Source organism: Biomphalaria glabrata, chromosome 2 (genome assembly GCF_947242115.1).
Source record: "Biomphalaria glabrata chromosome 2, xgBioGlab47.1, whole genome shotgun sequence".
Classification (NCBI taxonomy): Eukaryota; Metazoa; Mollusca; class Gastropoda; family Planorbidae; genus Biomphalaria; species Biomphalaria glabrata.
The window spans coordinates 17219390-17246560 of record NC_074712.1 but is presented as its reverse complement, the minus strand read 5'-3'; the positions used below and the strand labels follow the sequence as shown (position 1 = coordinate 17246560).

General features: G+C 36.7%; 1 protein-coding gene across 7 annotated transcripts in view; it reads right to left on the bottom strand.

Moving 5' to 3' along the window:
• The window catches only part of LOC106056272 (BAI1-associated protein 3-like), a 328613-nt gene that overhangs the window by 93550 nt on the left and 207892 nt on the right, over positions 1 to 27171 (bottom strand). For all 7 annotated transcript variants that reach the window (XM_056019443.1, XM_056019441.1, XM_056019444.1 and 4 more), the window contains 2 exons: positions 6054 to 6137; positions 4863 to 5030 (listed from right to left, as the gene is read on the bottom strand). In XM_056019443.1, the coding sequence (XP_055875418.1) occupies positions 4863 to 5030; positions 6054 to 6137 (252 nt within the window). The remainder of the gene's footprint in view (positions 1 to 4862; positions 5031 to 6053; positions 6138 to 27171) is intronic.

Below are 27171 nucleotides of genomic sequence, written 5' to 3'. Positions count from 1 at the left end.
ACAAAGCTTATATCAACTCCCTCTGTCTGTCTGGTACAAAGCTTATATCAACTCACTCTGTCTGTCTGGTAAAAAGCTTATATCAACTCCCTCTGTCTGTCTGGTACAAAGCTTATATCAACTCACTCTGTCTGTCTGGTACAATTTTTGTACACGTTATTTCTCCCACTTTCCATTCTTTTCATAATTTTTAGTCGTCCCTAACAAAACATGAATCGATAAAAAAAAATAAAACCATTAATTTATTAATTACTGGTTTAACTCATTACTTAGTTTGATATTGATTAAAATATAAAAAATCTTGAAGATATATATGACTATAAATGTGCCATTCTTTCTCTTATATAATCTTTGTTTTTTTAACTTACACTTTTAGTACTAGATAGAAACCCCCTCCTCGTCTCACTAATTCCCCCCTCTTTCTTTCCGGTTAATAAGACACGGCAAGGGACCTCATTCACCTAAAAGAAAGGTCACGTGACAATACTGTTACAAATGACCAGTGACAGGAAGAGGTTAACGTGTGACCCCGACGAGATAACACAGCAGCGGGTGTTCCCTGGAATGTACATGTATAAACAGAGACAGGATGTGACGTGTCCTTACATGTTATTCCAAAAGGTACTAGCAATTTCCAGTGACAGATAGAGGTCACAACTTGTGACCCCGGCAAGATGACACTGCAGCCGGTGTTTTCTGGAATCTACGCGTATAAACAAAGACAGGATGTGACGTTTCCTCACGTGTTATTCCAGAGGATACTAGCCGTGTTTGTGCAACTTTGGACAAGCGATTAGGGACTCTATATAAGCCAGAGAGTTAATGTGAAAGTCAGTCGTATGGAGTCGTGAGTGAGCCGTTACAGTCGATACAGACTATGTAAGACGTGTGCGGCTCTGTGGAAGAGAAATGTGTACGACTCGATGCAAGTTAACTAGGGTAGAGTTAAAGTCTATACAGCGAACTACAGTGGACTTGAGCCGTTACAGTCGATGTAAGACGTGTGCGGCTCTGATTCGGTAGACTTGAGTACGACTTGGTTCAGCTTTGGGAGACCTGGAGCGACACTGGGAAGTGTGTCGTTGGTCTGTTCTGTGGAATACGGCTCGAGGAAAGTTGAGAAGAGATGAATTGCAACAAAGTGAAGAGATGAATTGCAACGAAGTATAGCTAACTGTAAACTGACAGATATTGTACAGTCTTCTACGCTACATGTTACAGTAATGTTAGAGTTAATAGTCATTAAAGTTATATGAAACTGAAAGTTTAGTCGTCAAGTTCTTTGCTGTGTTTTTATTTGTGTGCCAACTAATACATCTAGCCAGAAAATTCAGAAATACGTAACAATATTGATAAAGCAACGAAAAAAAACCCTCTCCCGTGACAACCATTGTTGATTAAAATTAGATCGTAATTTGTATAGAAGAGATAGGGAAACACGTGGCTCAATGTTGTTTGTTCAAGATTGGTGAATGAGGTCCATTATACTACAGAATTATCGTTACAGATATTTATATATGTTACAAGTTTTCGGAGGAGGTTAGCATACATCTGAAGAGAACTACAACAAAACAACACATAACAACATAGATGAATAGTGTTTCGTATTCTGTACATTTGTCTCTGACGAAGGCGATGAGCCGAAGCGTCGTTCATTGCATTCCTTCTTGTTTGGGCTTTATTTGTTATTCATTCGATCGACTCTCTCTCTCTCTCCGGGCTCTATAGACAAAGTTCATCGAGAGATTACGTCTACTTGTTCACGTGAGTTCTCTCGCTTGTCGGTTCAAGTTTGCTTAATTCTTTGTGGTGCCACAAGTTATTTCCCTTTATTGTATCAAACCCCCCCCCCCTTTTCCTCTTTTCTTTAGCTCCCTTTGCTGGTAGTTTGTCTATTGATCTGCTCAACAATTCAAGACTTATCAGTCGATACAATTCTATTTCCTAATCCTGGCAAGTTATGAGGGTAACTACAGTTTTTAAAAAGTTCATTGCTTAATTAGATTAGATCGAGTCTAGTATCTATCTATGTAGATTAGATTGTGTCTAGTATCTATGTAGATTACATTGAGTCTAGAATCTATGTAGATTACATTGAGTCTAGTATCTATGTAGATTACATTGAGTCTAGTATCTATGTAGATTACATTGAGTCTAGTATCTATGTAGATTACATTGAGTCTAGTATCTATCTATGTAGATTACATTGAGTCCAGTATCCATGTAGATTACTTTGAGTCTAGTATCTATGTATTCATCTACAATGTAACTAATCCAAGCGTTGTTTGATTCTCTTCGATGAGCTGAGCAATACAGATTCACCTTTCACCAAACAAAATAATACCCAACATTTGTACCAAACAGAGTGAGTTGATATAAGCTTTGAACTAAATCCTTTTCTTATTCTAACCTAATGTTTAAAGGTCATGAGGTCATGTTGTGTATTATATTGAGTGCGGTTGAGTTTTTGGGTATGAGTGCATTTAGATAAATGAACTTCAAGGATATGTTTTCCTAAGCTTTTCATCAGTTATCCTGTTTCTCTCTGACTTTCTCTCTATCTCCATGACTCTCCTCATTTCTCAAATGTCCCCCCCCTCTCAATGTCTTCTTATTAAGTCTATCTTATTTTCTCTACTTTCGTTCTCTCATACTCTTTCAATCTCTCTTGGTATCTTTCTCTCTCAAATTATCTCATTCTCTTATGATCTATCTTAGTCTCGCAGATTCTCTTATGCTCTCTTTCTCTCTGAGTCTCTCTCATTCTCTTATGCTTTCTCTCTTAGTCTCTCTCATTCTCTTATGCTTTCTCTCTTAGTGTCTGTCATTCTCTTATGCTTTCTCTCTTAGTCTCTCTCATTCTCTTATGCTTTCTCTTTTAGCTTCTCTCATTTTCTTATGCTCTTTTAGTCTCTCTCATTCTCTTATGCTCTCTTAGCTTTTCTCATTCTCTTATGTTTTTTCTCTTAGCTTCTCTCATTCTTTTATGCTTTCTCTCTTAGTCTCTCTCATTCTCTTATGCTCTCTTAGTCTCTCTCATTCTCTTATGCTCTCTTAGTCTCTCATTCTCTTATGCTTTCTCTCATAGTCTCTCTCATTTTCTTATGCTTTTTTAGTCTCCCTCATTCTCATATGCTCTCTTAGCTTCTCTCATTCTCTTATGCTTGCTCTCTTAGCTTCTCTCATTCTCTTATGCTTGCTCTCTTAGCTTCTCTCATTCTCTTATGCTCTCTTAGTCTTTCCCATTCTTTTATGCTTTCTTTCTTAGTCTCTGTCATTCTCTTATGCTTTCTCTCTTAGTCTCTCTCATTCTCTTATGCTTGCTCTCTTAGCTTCTCTCATTCTCTTAACTCTCTTAGTCTCTCCCATTCTTTTATGCTTTCTTTCTTAGTCTCTGTCATTCTCTTATGCTCTCTTAGTCTCTCCCATTCTCTTATGCTCTCTTAGTCTCTCCAATTCTTTTATTCTTTCTCTCTTAGCCTCTCTCATTCTCTTATGCTTTCTCTCTTAGTCTCTCCCATTCTCTTATGCTCTCTTAGTCTCTCTCATTCTCTTATGCTCTCTTAGTCTCTCTCATTCTATTATGCTTTCTCTTTTAGTAGTCTCTCTCATTCTATTATGCTTTCTCTTTTAGTCTCTCCCATTTTCTTATGCTTTCTCTCTTAGCTTCTCTCATTCTCTTATGCTTTCTCTCATAGTCTCTCTAATTTTCTTATGCTTTCTCTCTTAGTCTCTCTTATTCTCTTATGCTCTCTTTCTCTCTTAGCTTCTCTCATTCTCTTATGTTTTCTCTCTTAGTCTCTCTCATTCTCTTATGCTCTCTTAGCTTCTCTCATTCTCTTATGCTTTCTCTTTTAGTCTCTCTGATTTTCTTATGCTCTCTTTCTCTCTTAGCTTCTGTAATTCTCTTATTCTTTCTCTCTTAGTCTCTCTCATTCTCTTATGCTCTCTTAGTCTCTCTCATTCTCTTTAGCTTCTCTCATTCTCTTATGCTTTCTCTTGTAGTCTCTCTGATTTTCTTATGCTCTGTTTCTCTCTCAGCTTCTCTCATTCTCTTATGCTCTCTTAGTCTCTCTCATTTTTCTAGTCTCTCTCATTCTCTCATGCTATCTCTCTTAGTCTCTCTCATTCTCTTAGTCTCTCTCATTTTCTTAGTGTCTCTCTTTCTCTTAGTCTAATTCTCTTATACTCTCTCTCTCTCTCTCTCTCTCTCTCTCAACCTTTCTTATTCTGTCTCCTCTCATTCTGACCAGTTATAACTCTATATCTATTTTTTTCTAATTCTAGTTTTTCAATCCTCCTACTCCTGCTTTAATTTAAAAAAATGGACACTGCTATTTTTTTTTTGCCAAAGTTTCTTTTAAAATATTTTCTGAATAAAAAAATAAATAATTACATTTCAAATTTTTTTGGTTGTGTTCTGGTGAAAAGCTCAGGAAAACTTCTGTGAAGGTCATTTGAAAAAAAAAAGAAAATGTTTTGTTTCGGATTAAAAATAAATGGAACATAAAAGTTCAGTTCAAGTTGCAAAAGCTTTCCGCTGGTTTAAAAATTCATGATCCAGTTCAAATGTAGTTTAGGAACTACGAAACAATATAGTGAAATACACACACACACACACCCAAATTTACACATATATACACAAACATGCGTGCATTAACTAATGGTTTGACAATATATATATATATAATGTTGCAACTGTTACGCCATTACATTATGTAATGGAATCAGTGGACTTTCAGAATGTCAAGATAAAATATTTACAGATATTGTGACATGCTTGAAACTTTACTATAGAATAATGACGACAGAAAAAAGGGGCATATCAAAGGTCAAAGGTCAAGGTGAGAGGGTGGGCTCACCTTTTCTTCTGTAGCCTTGGCCAGTAATCTGGCATGATCCTCGGGGCTAACTCCAAAAGCTTCTTTAGCATATTGAAACAGGTCTTGAATGTAGGGCGAGTGACCGCCGGAAGTGGTGCCAATTTTATGCTTGATGGTGTAGAGGACCTCGATATAGAGTAGCTCAAACTAGAAAACAAAAGGGGTCAAGCGTACAGATGAGTGGTCAGATAATTATATACATGAGTGGTCGATAAGTGTATAGATGAGTGGTCAGATAAGTGTAGCAATCAGAGGTCAGATAAGTGTACAGAAGAGTGGTCGGATAAGTGTACAGATGAGAGGTCAGTTAAGTGTATAGATGAGAGGTCAGATAAGTGTGCAGATGAGTAGTCAGATAAGTATACAGATGAGAGGTCAGATAAGTGTATAGATGAAAGGTCTGATAAGTGTACAGATGAGAAGTCAGATAAGTATACAGATGAAAGGTCAGATAAGTGTATAGATGATAGGTCAGATAAGTGTACAGATGACAGAACAGATAAGTGTACAGATGAGAGGTCAGATAAGTGTACAGATGAGAGGTCAGATAAGTATACAGATGAGAGGTCAGATACGTGTACAGATGAGAGGTCAGATAAGTGTATAGATGAGAGGTCAGATAAGTGTACAGGTGAGAGGTCAGATAAGTGTACAGATGAGAGTTCAGATAAGTGTATAGATGAGAGGTCAGATAAGTGTACAGATGAGAGGTCAGTTAAGTGTACAGATGAGAGGTCAGTTAAGTGTACAGATGAGAGGTCAGATAAGTGTACAGATGAGAGGTCGGATAACTTAACTAAAAACTAACAAGAGTATTACAAAATAATGTGATACATTCACACAAAGGTAATAAAGTCAAGAGAGAAAAAGAAGTGGGGGGAAGAGACAGAGAGATTTCAAAAAGAGTTATCAAAATAAGTCACTCCTCAGTCAAGCCAAGGCGATTTGACAAACTGGCCCTACCGCGTTCTTCAGAGTCGCAATAAAAATAATAACAAATACGTTCTACATTTAATACAAAATATAATAAAGATTTGTAATATATAAAAAAAACATAAATATATACAGAACTCAGATATATTCCAGATGGCAGACAAACACCTACGACAACCCACACTGAGTCTGAGACAAACCATTTCGAGAAGATGAAAAGACAATTTCAGCACCAACCTCTTTCCGAGAAGGTTTCTGTATCTGGGGCTTCGTAGCAAATTGTATTTCCACAGGCGGGGGTCTGTCGTAATCTTTGTCATCCTGTAATGAAATTTCAAAAAAAAAAGTTATCATTTAGAAAAGGGCGACCTTCTTAGCTCAACACAATACTGGATTTAATTTATTTTTTATTTTGGCTTGGGTTGTAGAAATGTACTATAACCTTAGACATTATCTTGTAAGGAACGGATAGAGATATTATAAATGAAGACTAGAACAATGATCTACATTGAATAGTTAGAGCAATAGCATACTTTGTGTTATTATAACCATTTTGAGTGTTATAAGGTCATTGCCTTTAAGCATCAAGTACATTAAACATTAACATTTTATTTCTTTATTATTATTTGATTTTTACAAATGTGTTTCTAAGTGCCCTGATAATAAAGCTTTTCAATGTCCATTTATTTTTTTACGAAGCCATATATCAAGTCAATCTGTCTGTGTGTCTGTCACAAATCTTGTTCATGTTATTTCCACCATCTTCCCATTTCCCATTCTCGGATCTAGTTGAAACTTGAATTAATGTCATTTTGGTTTATGTAGATGAAGAGAGGTAAATCTTGATGTATTTAGAGATGTTCAGTAATTATGTGGTACTTCTCCTATATAATCTTTTGTTTAAAAAATTATTATTTTTATATTGCTTGTTTCTTTCCATGACAAGACATTTTACAAGTTGGCAACTTCAACATAAAGAAGAGTTGTACACAAACTCAATCATTTCAGAGTTGAAGTTTCCAACAGACATAGCCAGGTCACATGAGCAGACGAAGAAAACTGGGATTGTTTAGCTGACACAACAATCAGACTGTTGGCAATTTGTTTTTTGGTTCGTTAAAATTCAGACTGGGAACAAGTTTCGAACCCAAAATCATTGGATAGAAATTTCGTGCATAACCATCAACCACCAAGTGATAAAAAGAATGACTAAGATTTACATCACTTGAACTTTTGGTCGGAACGACTCAAACAGTATCGTTAGTCCTGCAATTAGAAGGGGGGGGGCGCAGTGGCCGAGTGAAAGAAATCTAGGCTTCCAAAGTGAGGGCTCCTGGGTTCGAATCTCGGCGAAGACTGGGAAAGTAAAGTTGTTTTGGCCACATGATGCCCTTTACATCATTACATCAAAAGGGTAATTCAAACCTACGATAAATAGGCTCTTAGCAAGTGTGTGTGTGGGTTCTTGTAACCATGGTAATGTGTGTGTGTGTGTGTGTATGCTTAGCTACGCAACTATTAGTTAGTGTGTGTGTATCACTGTGATGTGGAAGAGTGTAATTAGCTCTCCCCGAAAACTCATTAATTAGTAGTAAATAGTGCAATTTCCCAGGAGGGACTTTTGATGCGAAGACACTTCTACATTGAGTAATGCATGTCCAGTCATTCCTAGCGCCACCAGCTTTTTAAAGCTGTCCCCTGATATTCATTAGCTATACGCCTGCCTCATTTTCAAAACGCTATAGACTTGAGAGCAAAAACAAAATGCCAATAAAATGAACAGTAAAACTGAACTATTAAAATATTCTATATCATCATATTATACATTGAATTACTTCTCTAACTTAGATTTCAATATTTACTCATTATGGCTGCTTTTTTTTTTTTTTTTTTTTTAAGAAATGCCGTTTTGACGTCCTCGTATTGGTGGCTAAGAAACAGACTGTCCCTTAACATGAAGTGAGGCAGTCAGTTTGTAGGATAACAGAAAGGAACATTTTTAAAAAAATTTGCACCTTGCTGCAACGGACTCAAAGTGCGTCAAGTACGCCAGAAAGTTATCTTCTTCCTTCATGCCTTGGAATTTCTTGTCTAGCCTGTCCAAGACACTTTTATGTCTCACTCAACTGTCTGTCCTGTCTCTGCACCAACCTCTGGCGTAGAACTTCTCATTAAGCCAAACCAGTTCCATCTCCTTTTGTCTTTTGTGTTAGAATTTATAAACGTTTTGAAGCTACTAATTCCATATCAAATGAATCGTAGGTAAAAAAAAACAACAAACGTAAGCAATGAACACACTATTTGTAGCCGCGATCTTTTAAAAATGTTGATGGTAAACTGTTGAATGAATTTGAGCGTCATTTAGATATATTTATTTAGATTCATCTCTAGGAAGCATTGCGTCTGATGCCCAAAAATACATTCTTATCTTATAAAATACAGACGTTACTTAAAAAAACAAAATGACTAGGCCCTACATGTTTATGCCCAAGATACATTGCCTTTTATGCCCAAGATATTGTCTTTATGCGAAGACACTTCTTAATTTTATTTATCTACGCAGCTGCTAACTGAAAGAAAATGGTTGACAAAAATGATATCTAAAAACAGAGATACGCTATCCGACATAAGTAGCTCTGTTACTTAATGTTACACTGTTACTTATGTAGCTGTTACTCAATGTAACACCTTTACACAAAGTAGCACCGCTGTACATTGTAGCACGCCTAGAAGTTGTCTCCTGAATCCTCAGTACCGCAAGGCAACGGGGGTTTGAAGTCAGAGTATTCCTTACTAGGCTGACGAGCTCCATCTGCCCGAAGCCCCCGGTTTTGTGGCGCCAGGTATCCGCCTTCACCCCTTCACCTGTTAGTAAGAGCAGTTTCGCCGGGCGTAGTGTCTTAAGTCACACGAGCAGTCCAGGTGCTGGACTTAGTTGTCAGATGCTATTAGTGACGCATGCCTTAAGGAGTACTTTATAAACAATGGGAGCTTATCTCCATTAAAACACCAAGGCCATGATAACTTTTGAAACTTTAACAGAAGTAAATATTTCAAATTAGATTGAGCCAGGCACATGCTGACCTCTTTTTGGCTTCCAGAAATTTATGTTCAGGGTCAAACATAGCTTCAAGTAGTGACACGATGCCCTTAGTAAATAGAGACAGGAATAAGATTAGACGCCCTTAGTAGATAAAGACAGGGATACGATTAGACGCCCATAGTAAATAGAGACAGAAATAAGATAAGACGCCCAGATTTATATGGAAGAGAATCTGACGAGAGGCCCATCAATCGCGTTACAATTATGGCACAAAAGGACTCACTAAGTCCTGGCCCCATGACAGGGTCTTAGGGACCCTTGAAAACGAAAAGAAAATATTTAAATTTGACTGTAAGAGTATCAATGTATCGAGCTTGTCTCAGTAAGTACTGTAAAGAAATCATGGAGTGAAATAACACTAATGGTTATTGAGAAAGTGTCGCGTGCTGTTTTTGAGTTACTGTAGTTGTGATCGTAGATTCTAGAATGTATCTTGTTCTTGCGTGTAGCGACGTTATTGGATTCTCACTTGCAGTTCACATTACTTACATTGGACAACACATGAGTGACTAAGTGACACAGACTCGAGGCGTATCACAGCAGACAAAGTTTTAATACATAAAATAGATAGCACACATAACATAAATCATTCCAGCCATAAGCTGCTAGTAGTACTATTGAAAAGGATTACAAATTCAAACACAATTACTGATATTCTATATCTAAGGAAGAAATTACACGCAGGTCTCATAAGTAGGCCTTTAATGGATGTCAAAACGTCCGCTCTGTAGGACGCCCAAGTAACAACTCAGTTACCAATAAAATAAAGTGCAATATCCAAGTCCTCTCTCAAATTAGCTCAGTTACAACTTCCGTCCAATACACTGACTTCCTCTCTCTAGCAACCAGAAGTTTACCGTACCACCTACAAGAATGATTAACTCTTTCATTCCGTAATTATTTACCACATTCTAGTGGAATCAACGCTGGTATCGTCAGTTAGGAGAGAAAGAGTTAAGTGACTAGAATTGATAATCTGTCACAATAAGGCCAGTGACAGACAGTACCTACTTTGTTAATGTCCTTTCCTAAATGTACTGTGACATGATGACTCGAATTGGTCTACATCATAACTAATCAATGAGTGTGGACAAACATCATATTCTTGAATCTGAGGCCACTGGTATCTTTCTACAGCTACTGATGACCATATAAAAAAATGCCTATAGTCCAGATTATAGAGTCCAGCGAAAATATATGAATTTAGGACTTAACAAGGTTACAAAGACAGTTTGTGTGGAAACACAAATTCAAAATCGGCCCCCGAAGTGGTCCACCCAGGTAGGTAAAAAGGCAGGTATCAATATTTTCAGAAAAAAACATCAGAATTAAATAATTAAATTCTATTAAAGACTAATGATAGAGAAGAATGGAGAAAGATGGTTGACAGATCTTGTGTGGTGCCCCAGCTGTCAAGCAGACCAATGGATAGATGAAAGTGAATGTAAAGTTAAATGCGAACCTGGCATACTGATGTCTTATAATGAATATCTAATTGATCTAATTGTTTTGTAAAGGCTCAATCTCTTAATCAAATCCTAAAAAAAAAAAGAAAAAAAAAACATTTCTGTAAAAAAAAATGAATCCTTTAGTTAAAGGGAAACTCCGATAGTTTTTTAAATTTGAGCTATCGACATATTTAAATTCTGCGTAAAAAGTTGTATTAGTAAACATTTTTAGCATTTTTTATTTCAATGCTTAGAACATTTATATTTAATAAATTAGACAGTAAATTCTTGACATCACCAAAAAAAACGGGGTTCTTTGAGATTTTGTTTTTAGGTTAGGCATACGTTACTTTCCTCAACAATATTGAAAGAGAAACTACATTTATTCGGTGGCTGAGCGGTAAAGCGCTTGGATTCCGAACCGAGGAACGGGGTTCGAATCCTGGTGAAGACTGGGATTTTTAATTTCGGGATATTCGGGCGCCTCTGAGTCCACCCAGCTCTAATGGGTACCTGACATTAGTTAGGGAAAAGTAAAGGCGGTTGGTCGTTGTCCTGGCCACGTGACACCCTTTTTAACCGTAGGCCACAGAAACAGATGACCTTAACATCATCTGCCCCATAGACCACAAGGTCTGAAAGGGAAACTTTACTTTTTTTTAATCGCTTCATTCTTACAGTAGCTGTTAGGCTTAGTGACGGCCTAGTCCAGAGCTATGGTACAGTTATATATATAGAAAAGCATTAGGATAACCAACTCGATAAAAAAAAGTAACATTTTCATCTAATCCCCTCCCTGTCATAACAAAGTGGTCAGTGTAAGGCTAGTCTAGACTACGTGTAGTCGGTCATGACAAGACAACCAAGCGATAGTGTTCGTGTGTATTGAGTGGTTAGGCGAGAAAATACATCAGCATGTAAATCTACTTTCAACACGCATTTTTTTCTTTGCTTACAATATCTAGATCTAACTGCATAGACGAAGATATATTTTTTTACGAGCATGTAAACTTTACTGCAAGGTCTCCCATTATACAATAAGTCAATAGATTAAATTAAAAGGTTAGTATGACGTCACGTAGAAACCCGGTAAAAATCTGATCGTTTTGGATGCGCAGAAAAAATATGTCAGAAAAACATCAATTACTAAGTTATTATTGCAAATTATAAAGAAAGATTTTTTTTCATTATCTGTAAATCAAAACACATTTAAGTGTTACATTTTTATAGAGTGTCACGGCAGTTCACGTGATAATATGAAAAACTACTTATTAATTGTTGTTTTAAATTTTGTCTAACTTATATACATACTAAATAGATTTTTTTATCTTCAAAAAAAGTAAATATTATTATTGGGTAAATATAATGTAGCAATACAAATGTAAAAAAAAAATATATTTTTTAACAAAAACTATAAAACCATTTGCATAAATGTGTTAAAAATCTGGTAAATGGTCATCTCCCCTAATAAAGAGCCTCCGTGTTTGTTACTATTGATAGTGAATAGTTCTAAAAGTGGTGTATTTTTATAAAAAACAAAAACAACTGATTGCATAAGTGATTTAAAAAATTAGATTTTTCGCTTTTAAAAAAGAAAAAAGTAGCCGTTGTGTCAGAACTTTGAATGAACTAAAATATTATGATGTCGGATTGTCACTATTGTTTCTAGTTTACGAGATCTAAACGGGACGGACGGACGGACAGACGGACATATATTTCACACAAAACTAATAGCGTCTTTTCCCCTTTCGGGGGCCGCTTAAAAATACAGAAATAAGTCAAACATCACTTCCACCACAATGTAATGCAATTGTTAAGATATATTGTATCAAACTACTAAATCTGGCACCAGCGGCAGTAGGACAGAGACATTGTTAGATGGTAGGCCTACATTAGTACACACACACATCTAAATCTGATCTCACGCACAAGCTCGTACAGATGTAGTCACATTAGAACTGAATCAAATAGTCATAGCATACGATCTTTAGTCCATAAAAAGCATATATCTTGTTGGCCTCCTACAGTCGTAGAACGACTATGGTTCATCTCGTAGAATGATAAACGAGATTCTTAACGAGATGATAGCTTGGGGTTTATTTATGGTCGGAGCGATTTTGCCCACACAATAGTTTCTCCCTCTCCACACAGCTGTGTGTCCACAGGAATGGCAATGTATCCTGGGTATCAGATACAACGTAACAAAGGCATCAAAGACAATGTATCCTGAGTATTATCATAGACAACGTGTCTGTGGCATCTAAGACAACGTGTCTAGGGTATCTAAGACAATGTATCCTGGGCATCAACTATAATGTATCCTGTGCATCAAAGAATAGGTATTTAAGGGGAGGTTTCACCTTAAAACCAAAGTATGTCTTAAAATGGTACTACAGCCATGAAAGTTTCCAAATAGTTTGATAAACACATAAAACGAGTAAAAAAAAAGTCAAATGTCAATTTTGACATTTAGTATGACGTCACCACTGCGTGTTACTATAAATAGTAACAAACATTTGGGAACAAATTTCTCAAAAAGTATAAAAGATTTTGAGCTGAAACTTTGCAAATATGTTTATACATATATTATCAACATGCCCTACTAAAATTATTATATTCTGAAGTGTATTACCCTTTGAAAATATTTTTTTGTTTTTGGGTGTTTTTTTGTAAGTAAAAATCTCAAAATAACATTTTATTAATGACCATAACTTTAAAACTTTTCATTCAATCAAAACCAAAGTAGTAGGGTGTGTTCAAAACATATCTCTCTTGATATGTGCCAATTTTCATGAAGATACATAAACAACTTTTGAAATAATTTGAATCCATGTCAAGAAATTTGTCAAAAAAATTAAAATGGAGAAAAATGAAATATAAAGGGAAAAAATCTTTTTTTTTCCAATGAATACTAACTTAAAAGCCCCCCCAGAGATGTGAATCATCAGCCATGGCCTTTTATTGCACCTGCATTCTTTTATCCTGCCTTTTTGCTGTTACTTAGTGTATTTTTCTATGTTTTGGACTCCCCCCCCCCCGGCTTTTTTCTGCCTTTTGTTCAACAAGTGACTTCTCTATTTACAATAGTGTCCAAAAATGAAACCCCTTTCAAGGAAGATTTCTGATGAAAGTATTTTTTTTAGGTTTGGTAATAACTAGTTAGACATAACCTAAGAATGTAAAACTTTACTGGCTTTATGAGGATTGACAGATAGAACAGTTGCTATTCCATTTTTGCTTATGAAGCCTCTTCTCTGCAATATACCATCACATGATGCGGTTATCTGTTCATGTTTTTTTTTTCACTTCATTAGCTGCTGACAACATGCTTTCATTAGCAGTACTTTCAGTTGGGTTGGGCTGCAATATTCATATGGACTAGGGATCTGTGACTCTGTTGATAACTACACTATAGATAGCTAGTTGAAAGCTCAATTTATATTTCATAGAGAGAAGTTTCAAATAAAAACTCATCTGAAGAATGGCGGCAATGAAAACTATCTTACTTGACAAGCCTCACTTTCTTTCAGTTACTGAATAGTCTGGGGATATTTAGATCTAGTTTACACATGGTTTTCATCCTGATTTTATTTTTATAATTGATTAGCATGAGTATGTGATATTGTAATAGTTGTACCAAGGAAATAAATAAATAAGGGCTTGAATGTCAACAAATAGATATCCTTTTAAATTAGAACTTCAGTAGGTCTACTCTCCTAAGTTATAGATACACTATATTTTAGTTTTTAACTCGATAAAGAAACATACATCAATAACATCAGTTTCACGATAGTCTCCTTCATTAGACCTAGACTAGTAGTCTCAGCTGTGTCTTCAACATTATTATTAGGTTCCATACCGGTACTAGATTCTAGATCTAGTACTAGTAATAGCATCGCCACTAAGTCTAGATCGTTTTCATCTTCCCCAGTATATTTATTCCCTCTAAATTTACGCTTTTATTGGCTTCTTCCTTCTTTCATTAGATCACACTTTATCATTATATCCATAATATTGAAGAAATAAACACTAGACTAGTGATGTAAACAAAAGCATGCGCCGGAACTGTTTATGATAAGGCCACCCTAAGCTTTTGCAAAGAGCTCGCTGATTGGTCAGAATAATTGTTACTTACAGGAAATGTGTTTATTCGACCAATGGTAATTCATTTTACAACTAATTATACTGTTGATTCAAATAGGATTCTAGCATTTCAGATGAGAATGGTAGTGAAAAAATTTTGTAAATCGGACAAAAAATAAAAAAGTTACGTTATTTTTTATTTTTTGCATAATTAATGAGCTAAATTAATTAGAACACTTGATATTTTGTAAAATTATTTTAAAATATTTTAAAACATCTAATATAACTAAAAATAATGAAAAACTGTAGAGAAATGGATAGATAATCATTTGAAACCATATTTGAAAAATGTAAAAAAAATAAGAAAATTGATATAATTGAGGTGAATCCTCCCCTTAAGGCATCAAAGACAACTTGCCTATGGCTTCAATGACAAAGTCCATATAGTATCTTAAAATGTATCTTAGAGATCAAAGACAACTTGCCTATGGCTTCAAAGACAAAGTCCATATAGTATCTTAAAATGTATCATAGAGATCAAAGACAACTTGCCTATGGCTTCAAAGACAAAGTCCATATAGTATTTTAAAATGTATCTTAGAGATCAAAGACAACTTGCCTATGGCTTCAATGACAAAGTCCATATAGTATCTTAAAATGTATCTTAGAGATCAAAGACAACTTGTCTATGGCACCAAAGAGTCACAACGTCCATCTTCTTGTCCATTCGCTGCTTTCAAAAGGAAATAATAACACTTCCCCTCCGCCCATCCTCCCGAGTGACAAGATATCCTCCCCAAAGACCACGGCCTGTCAGCCCCTTCACTTCCAGACCAAACGATTACGTCAACTTAACGTGAACCCTGCCAATGTTCATTCTGCCGTGCAGTGTTTCCGGCGCAATTTTATGTTTCCGACGTGCTGAATGGTCAAATGCCGTTTGGTGCGCCATTTCGTCGTCAATCGTTACAGACCGTAAGCACAAAAAAAAAATAGAGCAAAAAAATAATTGTAATATTAAATAGTGTACTGAAAGTCCCCTGTGAAAAGTTATTCATAGGACTGCAATAACGTACATTGCCAGTAATCCGTGATGTATAGACTTAATGAATCGACTGCCCCTAGTAGTTCTAATATATAGCTTCTAATATATAGCTTCTAATATATAGCTTATAATATATAGCTTATAATATATAGCTTATAATACATAGTTGGCATATAAATGCGGAAATCTTAGGTGAAGACAAATTATTATCTATTTGTTAAATCCCTTTTGAAACGTTTAAATAAAATAGATGACCTGATATGTAGCCAAGTGAATCATTTCTTTAGAGCTGCCCATACACCCAACGGTTGATGAATAGCCGACAGAAAAATTGCCAGATTGAAGACACGTGATTTAAAGAGTTGAAGTAAGGAGTTGAAAGATAGTGTGGTCCTAACTAAAGCCTGTTCATCACTCTTCAGTTGGTAGAGAAAACCACGTGATCAAATAACAACAAAAAATAGCAGAAAAATAGAAGACGATCAGAGAAATAACAATCTTGAGTAGAGGCAGATAACCAACAGGTTAGAGTCAGATCCGACGTCAATGATCACGTGGTCAGAGTAAAAAAAACAACACTTGTCGAAATCATTAAATCAAAGTCAGATCACCTGAAAGTTAGACACTGTAGTGACCAATAAATCAGTTGCGTTTATTTCAAATAGTCCACAGGTGAAAAACAAGAAAACATATTTAAATATATACTTAAAAAACAAAAACAAAGCTTATATAAAACATATCAGTTATGTTATTAAATTTCTAGTACATTTAGGCTAAAAAAAGCATTTGTAAAAAACAAAGTCAAAGGGAGAACGCCCTGAATTTGAACTCATGGCTGAAGCCTCCTTAAGCCGACATTGTAACCACTCTGCTAATGAAGTTCTTATGGACATAGAAAATTGTATTGTTATGTATTGTTTCTATTGTAGTAGTATTTTTAATATAGCTTTTATATAGCGCTACTTTCATGCTTTGCTTATATAGCAGCAAGCTCAGAGCGCTCTGGTCCAATCTCATTTGTGGACCAGTGGGAAGGGGAGGGGATATCTGGGAGAAGGTTTTCCGTGTTTCGTGTTTGTGTCCAGTGAGACTCAGACGATGACCTATAACGGGGAATAATTCAACTTCAGTTTAGTACATTTTCTTTCCCTTGTTCGAGATACCAAACAAAATAATTAATTGCCAATAACTAATTAAGTAATTGTTAGTTGTTTTTATTGATTCCTGTGTTGTCAGGTCAAAGAAACAATTGTGCAAACTTTCAGCTTGATCCGAGATGGGGTGTGGGAGAAATGACGTGCACAAACCTTTTACCGAACAGACAGACAGACAGACAAAGTTGATATAAGCGTTGTAGTTACGTCATCTTGACAACCACACCCACAAGTGTGTCTAGTCGATCTTGTGTTTTATAAAGAACACAAAAAATATACACTCACACACAAGACACACACGTCAAACGCACGCTCTAAATAAACATTCACACTAACCACACTCACGTAAGATGAACACAAAAACTTAATCAGCACACAAAACACACACATAAAACAAATCAACATAAACAATCACTCAAAAAACACACTAAAAAACAAACACTCTCACACTCAGCACACATACAACACATACACACAAAGGCATTCAACAGATACGCAACACACACAACATACACAACACACACAACACATGCACATTCACAAACTGGCCACACAAAAAAAAAAAAACTCAGACGGCGGCTGGTTTCCATTTTAATGCCAAATTTGTGTTTTTGTTTCTATCCCCCATATGTTTGTTTTCTTCCCATGTGGGCAATTTGTTGCCCCTCGGGCAATGCACAAAACTTAAGGCTTCATCAGATATCAATCATGTGATCGGGATCTAAAATGGGAGAGAATTAGTGCAAAAACTTGTTTAGGTCGAGTTAACCCACAGGGCTAGTTCTTCCATACATTGGTATTGAATCTGCAACGAGACCGGAAATGATTGTAATTGTATTTTTTTTTCTTTCCTTGCGAGCGTATATTTAATTTTTTCAACTTATTGTATGTGTGCTTGAGTGGCAGAGAGAGAGAGAGACAGACAGACAGAGAGAGAGAGAGAGAGAGAGAGACTTAAAGGAGGCAGGTGTAGTAACATGAAGAGGCAGATACAGAGAGCTAGACCCAGAGAGAGACGTATAGAAAGAGAACATGGGATACATTTAGAGAAAGAGAACCAGGGGTAGATTTAGAGAAAGAGAACCAGGGATAGACTTAGAGAAAGAGAACCAGGGATAGACTTAGAGAAAGAGAACCAGGGATAGATTTAGAGAAAGAGAACCAGGGGTAGACTTAGAGAAAGAGAACCAGGGATAGATTTAGAGAAAGAGAACCAGGGGTAGACTTAGAGAAAGAGAACCAGGGGTAGACTTAGAGAAAGAGAACCAGGGATAGATTTAGAGAAAGAGAACCAGGGATAGATTTAGAGAAAGAGAACCAGGGGTAGACTTAGAGAAAGAGAACCAGGGATAGATTTAGAGAAAGAGAACCAGGGGTAGACTTAGAGAAAGAGAACCAGGGGTAGACTTAGAGAAAGAGAACCAGGGATAGACTAAGAGAAAGAGAACCAGGGGTAGACTTAGAGAAAGAGAACCAGGGATAGAGTTAGAGAAAGAGAGCCAGGGATAGACTTAGAGAAAGAGTGCCAGATAGAGACTGAAAGAGAGCCATAGATAGAAAGAGAGTCAGAGTTAGAGTAAAAGTAAAAGATGGAGATAGACAAAGAAAAATGGGTTTAAAGAATCAGACAAAGACAGATCATGCCATAGAAAGAAATAGATCTAACGAAGAATATATTGTAGTAAATCTAAGGCAGACAACTCAACGAAGTTCTACAGTAAATAAATGTTTTTATTCATCAGGACAAACACACAATATCTATATCCAAAGAGTCCTGTTCCTAATTCTACAGCCCTTTCACCAGCAACCTGAATACGGACCAACGACAGCCTTCCCATCTTCGCTTCAGGTCCCTACTGCAGCACAAAAGACGGCTCCTTAGTTTTCAACAATTCAGGCTCTTCCTAATCACTTGATACCCTGTTCTTTCTTCTTGTACAGCGTCTTCTTGTTCATTAGGGCGCTCGTACTCACCACAAGCACTGGTGCAAGGCAGGATTCAAACAATATTATGATTTGAGAGAGAACTAACGGAGAAGGTAGCATTAATATGCTGTACATAAGATAATCTAATTACCATAGTTTTTTTAAAATAATTATTATAAAGTTATTTTTAAGGCTATTACAATTACAAAATAGGTAAAAAACACAACCGTACAACGGAGACCCCTATATACCCCTCATGTCCAAAACGTGACTCAGACGTAGACTACCGGTACTTAAAGTACTAACATCGGTAGGCCTACTACTTGTTTTCTTCAGGTTTAAAATGAGATGCTCACACAGCTCTCCAATGTACATTTCACAACCACACAGCGAACAGTTCTATAGGATGTATTAGGACCCACCGGTATGTCCATATATGAAGTGTAATAGTATCAATTAATTTGGATGATTTAATTAGTAATAATCTAGACTCACAATAATAAATCTGTGTTATTGAAAATATTTTACCAATTGTTTATATTTAGCGCAAGTTCATGTATTAAACTTCCTCCATGCGCTATGACCCTGTCACGTGTTTGGACCAGTTGGGAAAAAGAGAAAGAAAAGGGAGGGGGGGGGTTCCTTGTGATGTTAAAAATGCATACAAAAAGCCTTCTCAATGGGACTAATTCAACTTATACCACAACATCTGTCAAGTATTGTTTCTTTCCCTTGTTTCTCTCACGCCCAATCTCGGTCCTAAATGCAGAAATACCCGAAGACGTATCGCCCGATTAATATAAAGATATAATTTTATTACATTATAGACAAACTCAACTTGAGATGAAATGAAATAAACATATTTAAACAAATCTAACTCGCAATAAAAAGACGTCTTTGCACTCTGGCATCCTGAAGTCGTACCCAAGACAGCTTATGACAGTGCGGCTTATATTGCATCATTCACATTGCATAGCCACCAACCAATCGCTAACTTCTTCTCACCGTCACCATAGTAACACACACATACACACTCAATAACACTAGGTTTGGAAACCACCCAGCCGCTACGCCCCCTACCTCAAAAATGGTTGCTATGTCAAAAGGTCAACCTGTTTCAAATGTTTATCGTCTGGTCATGTAAAGTTATGGTCACGCCAATGTCAAGGTCATATATCAAACCAATGTTTTCTAGAAATGTCAAATAAGAAGAAAACAAAACCCCACTTCAAGGACAATAAAGATGCAATCGTCTTTTAACAAGAGACGGTTCGTCCCAATCTTCAGGCTATTCAGAGACAGAGCAAACAACATCGATGACGTCATGGGAGCCATTACAGTGGCAGAGGTTAAAGGTCAGCATCATAAGACGAAAAGTACTGAATGCAGCGCTGATGGCCACGTGATCTGAGCTCCCATGATATCTGTATGAAGAGAATCTTTTTTTTTTAAATCCCATTTCAAGGACTTTGTTTTGAAGAATGATACAAATGACCAAAAAGCTACGTTCTAAGTAAAGCTGTTTTTTTTTTTAAACTTTAATTTTCAATCAATATTAAAGGAGTTCACACCACTGACCTATGTCTATAATCTATAGCACGTAAACAGAAAGGAGTTCACACCACTGACCTATGTCTATAATCTATAGCACCTAAACTGAAAGGAGTTCACACCACTGACCTATGTCTATAATCTATAGCACCTAAACTGAAAGGAGTTCACACCACTGACCTATGTCTATAATCTATAGCACCTAAACTGAAAGGAGTTCACACCACTGACCTATGTCTATAAACTATAGCACCTAAACTGAAAGGAGTTCACACCACTGACCTATGTCTATAATCTATAGCACCTAAACTGAAAGGAGTTCACACCACTGACCTATGTCTTTAATCTATAGCACCTAAACTGAAAGGAGTTCACACCACTGACCTATGTCTATAATCTATAGCACCTAAACAGAAAGGAGTTCACACCACTGACCTATGTCTATAATCTATAGCACCTAAACTGAAAGGAGTTCACACCACTGACCTATGTCTATAATTTATAGCACCTAAACTGAAAGGAGTTCACACCACTGACCTATGTCTATAATCTATAGCACCTAAACTGAAAGGAGTTTACACCACTGACCTATGTCTATAATCTATAGCACCTAAACTGAAAGGAGTTCACACCACTGACCTATGTCTAAAATCTATAGCACCTAAACTGAAAGGAGTTCACACCACTGACCTATGTCTATAATCTATAGCACCTAAACTGAAAGGAGTTCACACCACTGACCTATGTCTATAATTTATAGCAACTAAACTGAAAGGAGTTCACACCACTGACCTATGTCTATAATTTATAGCACCTAAACTGAAAGGAGTTCACACCACTGACCTATGTCTATAATTTATAGCAACTAAACTGAAAGGAGTTCACACCACTGACCTATGTCTATAATTTATAGCAACTAAACTGAAAGGAGTTCACACCACTGACCTATGTCTATAATTTATAGCAACTAAACTGAAAGGAGTTCACACCACTGACCTATGTCTATAATTTATAGCAACTAAACTGGACGTGTCAATCTCTTAACACTACACAAGAACACACACACACGCGCACACAGACACATTACATATATGTGTGTGTGTGTATTACTTTAAAGGTGGAGTATTTTTTTAAAATGACAAAACGGCTTATTTAACTGATTTTAAAAACATAACAGTTCATTTTCTGAAAAATAATAAAAGTAACCGTGGCAACAAAATTTTGCAAGCTGCAAAATAGCCTATGGTGAGAATGGATTTTATTGGATTTTATAACTTCTAGATTTTGAGATCTGAGTGTGACAGACAGACGGACATACAGACCACACAAAACTGATAGCATCTTTTCCTCTTTCGTGGTTTGCTGAAAAAGGTTGGTTCGCACTTCCAAAAACTGTACTCTGAGCACCAGAAAATCAATATTGAATATTGATGCTATTTATAGAACAATTCTTTTAAGACTTCCGCCGCCATGTGACAAGATGGAGTCACGATTAACAATTTCCGCCTCGACCTTTTTTTTTTCTTTTTAGCCACCCACCTAGTGACTCACACACATACAAACACAAACACTGAGTGACCAAAACCAAAAAGAAACCAATTAATGGGTCACTGAGGGTAATCGTGGGCGTGGCTTTAGGAATCAGACATAGTGAGAGAGAGAGCGGAAAGAGAGAGAGAGAGAGAGAGCGTGAGAGCGATAAGGGGGGGGGGAGAGGTTGATGACGTTTAACGTCGCTCACTATTTAACAGTTCAAATGTAGGTAAATATAATTAGGTATATATGTACATTTAAAAGTATGAGTACAAGTGAATTTATAAATAGATGTACCAGTGCATTTCTAAAATAGTGCACAACTAAATTTTTAGGTAAGTGCTCACGCCCATTTATAAGCTCATGTGCACCAGAGCAATTATAAGTGTGTGTACACCTACATTTCTAAGAGTGTTTATAAGTGTGTGTACACGTACATTTCTAAGAGCATTTATAAGTGTGTGTACACGTACATTTCTAAGAGTGTTTATACGTGTGTGTACACGTACATTTCTAAGAGTGTTTATAAGTGTGTGTACACGTACATTTCTAAGAGTGTTTATGAGTGTGTGTACACGTACATTTCTAAGAGTGTTTATACGTGTGTGTACACGTACATTTCTAAGAGTGTTTATAAGTGTGTGTACACGTACATTTCTAAGAGCGTTTATACGTGTGTGTACACGTACATTTCTAAGAGCGTTTCTACGTGTGTGTACACGTACATTTCTAAGAGCGTTTATAAGTGTGTGTACACGTACATTTCTAAGAGCGTTTATAAGTGTGTGTACACGTACATTTCTAAGAGTGTTTATAAGTGTGTGTACACGTACATTTCTAAGAGTGTTTATAAGTGTGTGTACACGTACATTTCTAAGAGTGTTTATAAGTGTGTGTACACGTACATTTCTAAGAGTGTTTATAAGTGTGTGTACACGTACATTTCTAAGAGTGTTTATACGTGTGTGTACACGTACATTTTTAAGAGTGTTTATACGTGTGTGTACACGTACATTTCTAAGAGTGTTTATACGTGTGTGTACACGTACATTTCTAAGAGTGTTTATAAGTGTGTGTACACGTACATTTCTAAGAGTGTTTATACGTGTGTGTACACGTACATTTCTAAGAGTGTTTATACGTGTGTGTACACGTACATTTCTAAGAGTGTTTATACGTGTGTGTACACGTACATTTCTAAGAGTGTTTATACGTGTGTGTACACGTACATTTCTAAGAGTGTTTATACGTGTGTGTACACGTACATTTCTAAGAGTGTTTATACGTGTGTGTACACGTACATTTCTAAGAGTGTTTATACGTGTGTGTACACGTACATTTCTAAGAGTGTTTATACGTGTGTGTACACGTACATTTCTAAGAGTGTTTATACGTGTGTGTACACGTACATTTCTAAGAGTGTTTATAAGTGTGTGTACACGTACATTTCTAAGAGTGTTTATAAGTGTGTGTACACGTACATTTCTAAGAGTGTTTATACGTGTGTGTACACGTACATTTCTAAGAGTGTTTATAAGTGTGTGTACACGTACATTTCTAAGAGTGTTTATAAGTGTGTGTACACGTACATTTCTAAGAGTGTTTATAAGTGTGTGTACACGTACATTTCTAAGAGTGTTTATAAGTGTGTGTACACGTACATTTCTAAGAGTGTTTATACGTGTGTGTACACGTACATTTCTAAGAGTGTTTATACATGTGTGTACACGTACATTTCTAAGAGTGTTTATAAGTGTGTGTACACGTACATTTCTAAGAGTGTTTATAAGTGTGTGTACACGTACATTTCTAAGAGTGTTTATAAGTGTGTGTACACGTACATTTCTAAGAGTGTTTATAAGGGCACTCTTTAATTAGTATGCGTAGAAGTGCGTGGTTCCCAAAGGTATTTACTGCCGGTAGTTGTAATGGATATAAGCACTACACTACCTATAAAATGCTTTCAATGGCATGCTTCTCTGAGAACCATCTCTCTCCTGGCTTTCACATGTGGCTCAGATTTGGGGTCAGGCGGAACTGTTGTCACTGACAGGAGAAGGGACAAAGGCGAGTAACTGGCGCCTAAACCGGTAAGCTTTAGTCAGGTGGGGGGGGGGGGCTAAGGCTGGCTACCCACCTAGGAATAGGAGAAGGTAACTTGTATAGATCCGTTTTCGAGAACCGTGCCCACCCAGCCACAGATTTTTACAATATCTCTATTCCACTTATAATGAAATCTGGAACCTGGGTGGGTAAAAACTGGACACGGAACTAAAAAAAAATGTCTCTAGCGATTTTCCTAGAAATTCGACAGTTATTTTCTATCGTTGGGAAAAGAATGACTATCTTGTTGGACACATTGGGAAAACTCTAGTTTGACCGCTATAATCTTTCAAAGTAAATAAAAAAGAAATAAATTTAAATTTGGCTTGTACAGACTATACGTCTTGTGGTATTTCTGAATGTAGGCATTACATTTTTAAAACGTTTAATGAATCCATGCTCAGGAACATTTTGCGCACCGTCTTGTCTTATAAGCCTTAAGGTAAAGGTCTATCATTACATTATTATAAAGTGTAGTAGAATTGCAGGGAAACTGTGTGAAAGGGTACTAGACAGTGTTGCCATTTTAAATCTACCAATTATTAATGTTATATCTACCATTTATCGATGTTAAATCTACCATTCATTAATGTTAAATCTACCATTCATTAATGATGTAAAAGAGGTATAGTATTTTTTGAAAAGTATTGTTGGTGGGGGTGGCAATGATTTTTACCCGTTGAAGAATTTGCAAGCTGAAAAGAGGAATAATAAAAGAAAGGATATTAGAAGACTAGAACTCGATAGCTATGGCTTTACATGTAAATGTAAGTGATCTAGCTGGCAAGCCTGAATATCTATATATCTAGTTGTCCAGTTAGTATATCTTGTTTGTACCTGACGAAGGCCTAGTTGTCCAGTTAGTCTATCTTGTTTGTACTTGACGAAGGCCTTGTTGTCCAGTTAGTCTATCTTGTTTGTACTTGACGAAGGCCTAGCTGTCCAGTTAGTCTATCTTGTTTGTACCTGACGAAGGCATTGTTGTCCAGTTAGTCTATCTTGTTTGTACCTGACGAAGGCCTTGTTGTCCAGTTAGTCTATCTTGTTTGTACTTGACGAAGGCCTAGTTGTCCAGTTAGTCTATCTTGTTTGTACCTGACGAAGGCCTTGTTGTCCAGTTAGTCTATCTTGTTTGTACCTGACGAAAGCCTTGTTGTCCAGTTAGTCTATATTGTTTGTACCTGACGAAGGCCTTGTTGTCCAGTTAGTCTATCTTGTTTGTACTTGACAAAGGCCTTGTTGTCCAGTTAGTCTATCTTGTTTGTACCTGACAAAGGCCTAGTTGTCCAGTTAGTCTATCTTGTTTGTACCTGACGAAGGCCTTGTTGTCCAGTTAGTCTATCTTGTTTGTACTTGACAAAGGCCTTGTTGTCCAGTTAGTCTATCTTGTTTGTACCTGACAAAGGCCTAGTTGTCCAGTTAGTCTATCTTGTTTGTACCTGACAAAGGCCTAGTTGTCCAGTTAGTCTATCTTGTTTGTACCTGACAAAGGCCTAGTTGTCCAGTTAGTCTATCTTGTTTGTACCTGACGAAGGCCTTGTTGTCCAGTTAGTCTATCTTGTTTGTACCTGACAAAGGCCTTGTTGTCCAGTTAGTCTATCTTGTTTGTACTTGACAAAGGCCTTGTTGTCCAGTTAGTCTATCTTGTTTGTACCTGACGAAGGCCTTGTTGTCCAGTTAGTCTATCTTGTTTGTACCTGACGAAGGCCTAGTTGTCCAGTTAGTCTATCTTGTTTGTACCTGACAAAGGCCTAGTTGTCCAATCGTCATTTTTTAAATGTTTGTCAACTGTGTACGTTGAAAAAGGGGGTGGGTGGATAAGCCCAAAGCGTCACACGGTACAGACCAATAATGTTGACGTCATGACACGAGCGTCGACTCCCAGACGATGTCACGTGTCACACCAGTCCGGCCGGACGTGTCAATATCTCTCCTACTGTATGGCACCATTGTTGCCTGGTCATTGATCTGGTCAGCTGACAAGTGAGCGGACTACCAGCCAGCCATTAGTCCACCAGCCATTACTGTCGGGGCCAGTGCCACTGACCGCAATGAGCACTGATGACCTGTGGGCAACACAAGTCTCTACTTTGGTCAAACTCGTGCTACAATAATCATTTGTAGAAACAAGTAGCATCTATTTTTTTTATTTGATAATTTCTGCTCTATCCATGTGCCTATGACAGAGAAAATCAAATTATAAGAATATACATTGCGCCAATCAACAGAGAAAATCAAATTATAAGAATATACATTGAGGTTTGATACTAATAATAATCATTATAATCCATAAGGAAATTTGTCTTACAATTTGTGCATTACAACAAGCAAAACCTAACTATAGAAAACCAAAATATTCATTTACACCAGACTTACTCATAATTTGCATGTGAATAGTTTATAGCAGTTTAATTTTATTAAATGATTGGAGTGTGATAAGAAGAAAAAAGAATTCTGTGTCTGTTTGTCTTTGCTATCGGTGTCTTGTATCGCTTTTGTGATGGTAAAATCACAAAATCCTGACACAAATGGTGATTTTTTTATTTCTACAATCTTTTTAGCTTTCTTCCAATGTTTACATGTATTTCGTATCATGTCATTACTAGTTCATCAAAATACTTTATGGTAGACACAAATTATATGACAAGGTACTAGTGTAGGTTCACATGTAAAAATGTGACTTCATAACTGTTTGGGTTAGGGTCAAAGTTCATCTTATTCTCGTACAGTTTTCCCGTTGGTCGAGAGACACCGCAAACGTTAGATATGATGACCAACAGTCGTCTGCCCAACTGCCCAGAGTCATCTGCCCAACTGTCCAGAGTCGTCTGCCCAACTGTCCAGAGTCGTCTGCCCAACTGCCCAGAGTCATCTGCCCAACTGCCAACAATAGACAATAATTTTACAGTTTAACAGTTAACCCTTGTTAAAATTGTTAAAATTAAACCGAGTGGTCACTGGTTCCAATCTCGGTGAAGACTGGGATTTTGAATTTAAAGTCTACCCAACTCTAATGGATACCTGACTTTAGTTGGGTAAAATAAAAGCGGTTGGTCGATGTCCTGGTCACATGACACCATGTAAAACGTCGGCCATAGAAACAGACAGAGCCGCCTTCCGAATTGCGGGGCCCCTTATAATCGATGCTTGCGAGGTCTTTCTTTAAACAACAACAACTATCTCTAGTAATAAGATCATTATATCAACATCAATAATATCAGCATAAATAATATCAACATCAATTATACCACAAGTATAGGAAGCAACACAAAGCAGAACTTCGCAAGCGAATTACTGTAAGTCTAAGCTATAATAACAAAATATTAAAAACACATTTACCCAAAATAATAAGTTAACAGTAACAATATAATGACAAAGAATAATTTAAAACTAGGCCTTTCTTCTTTCT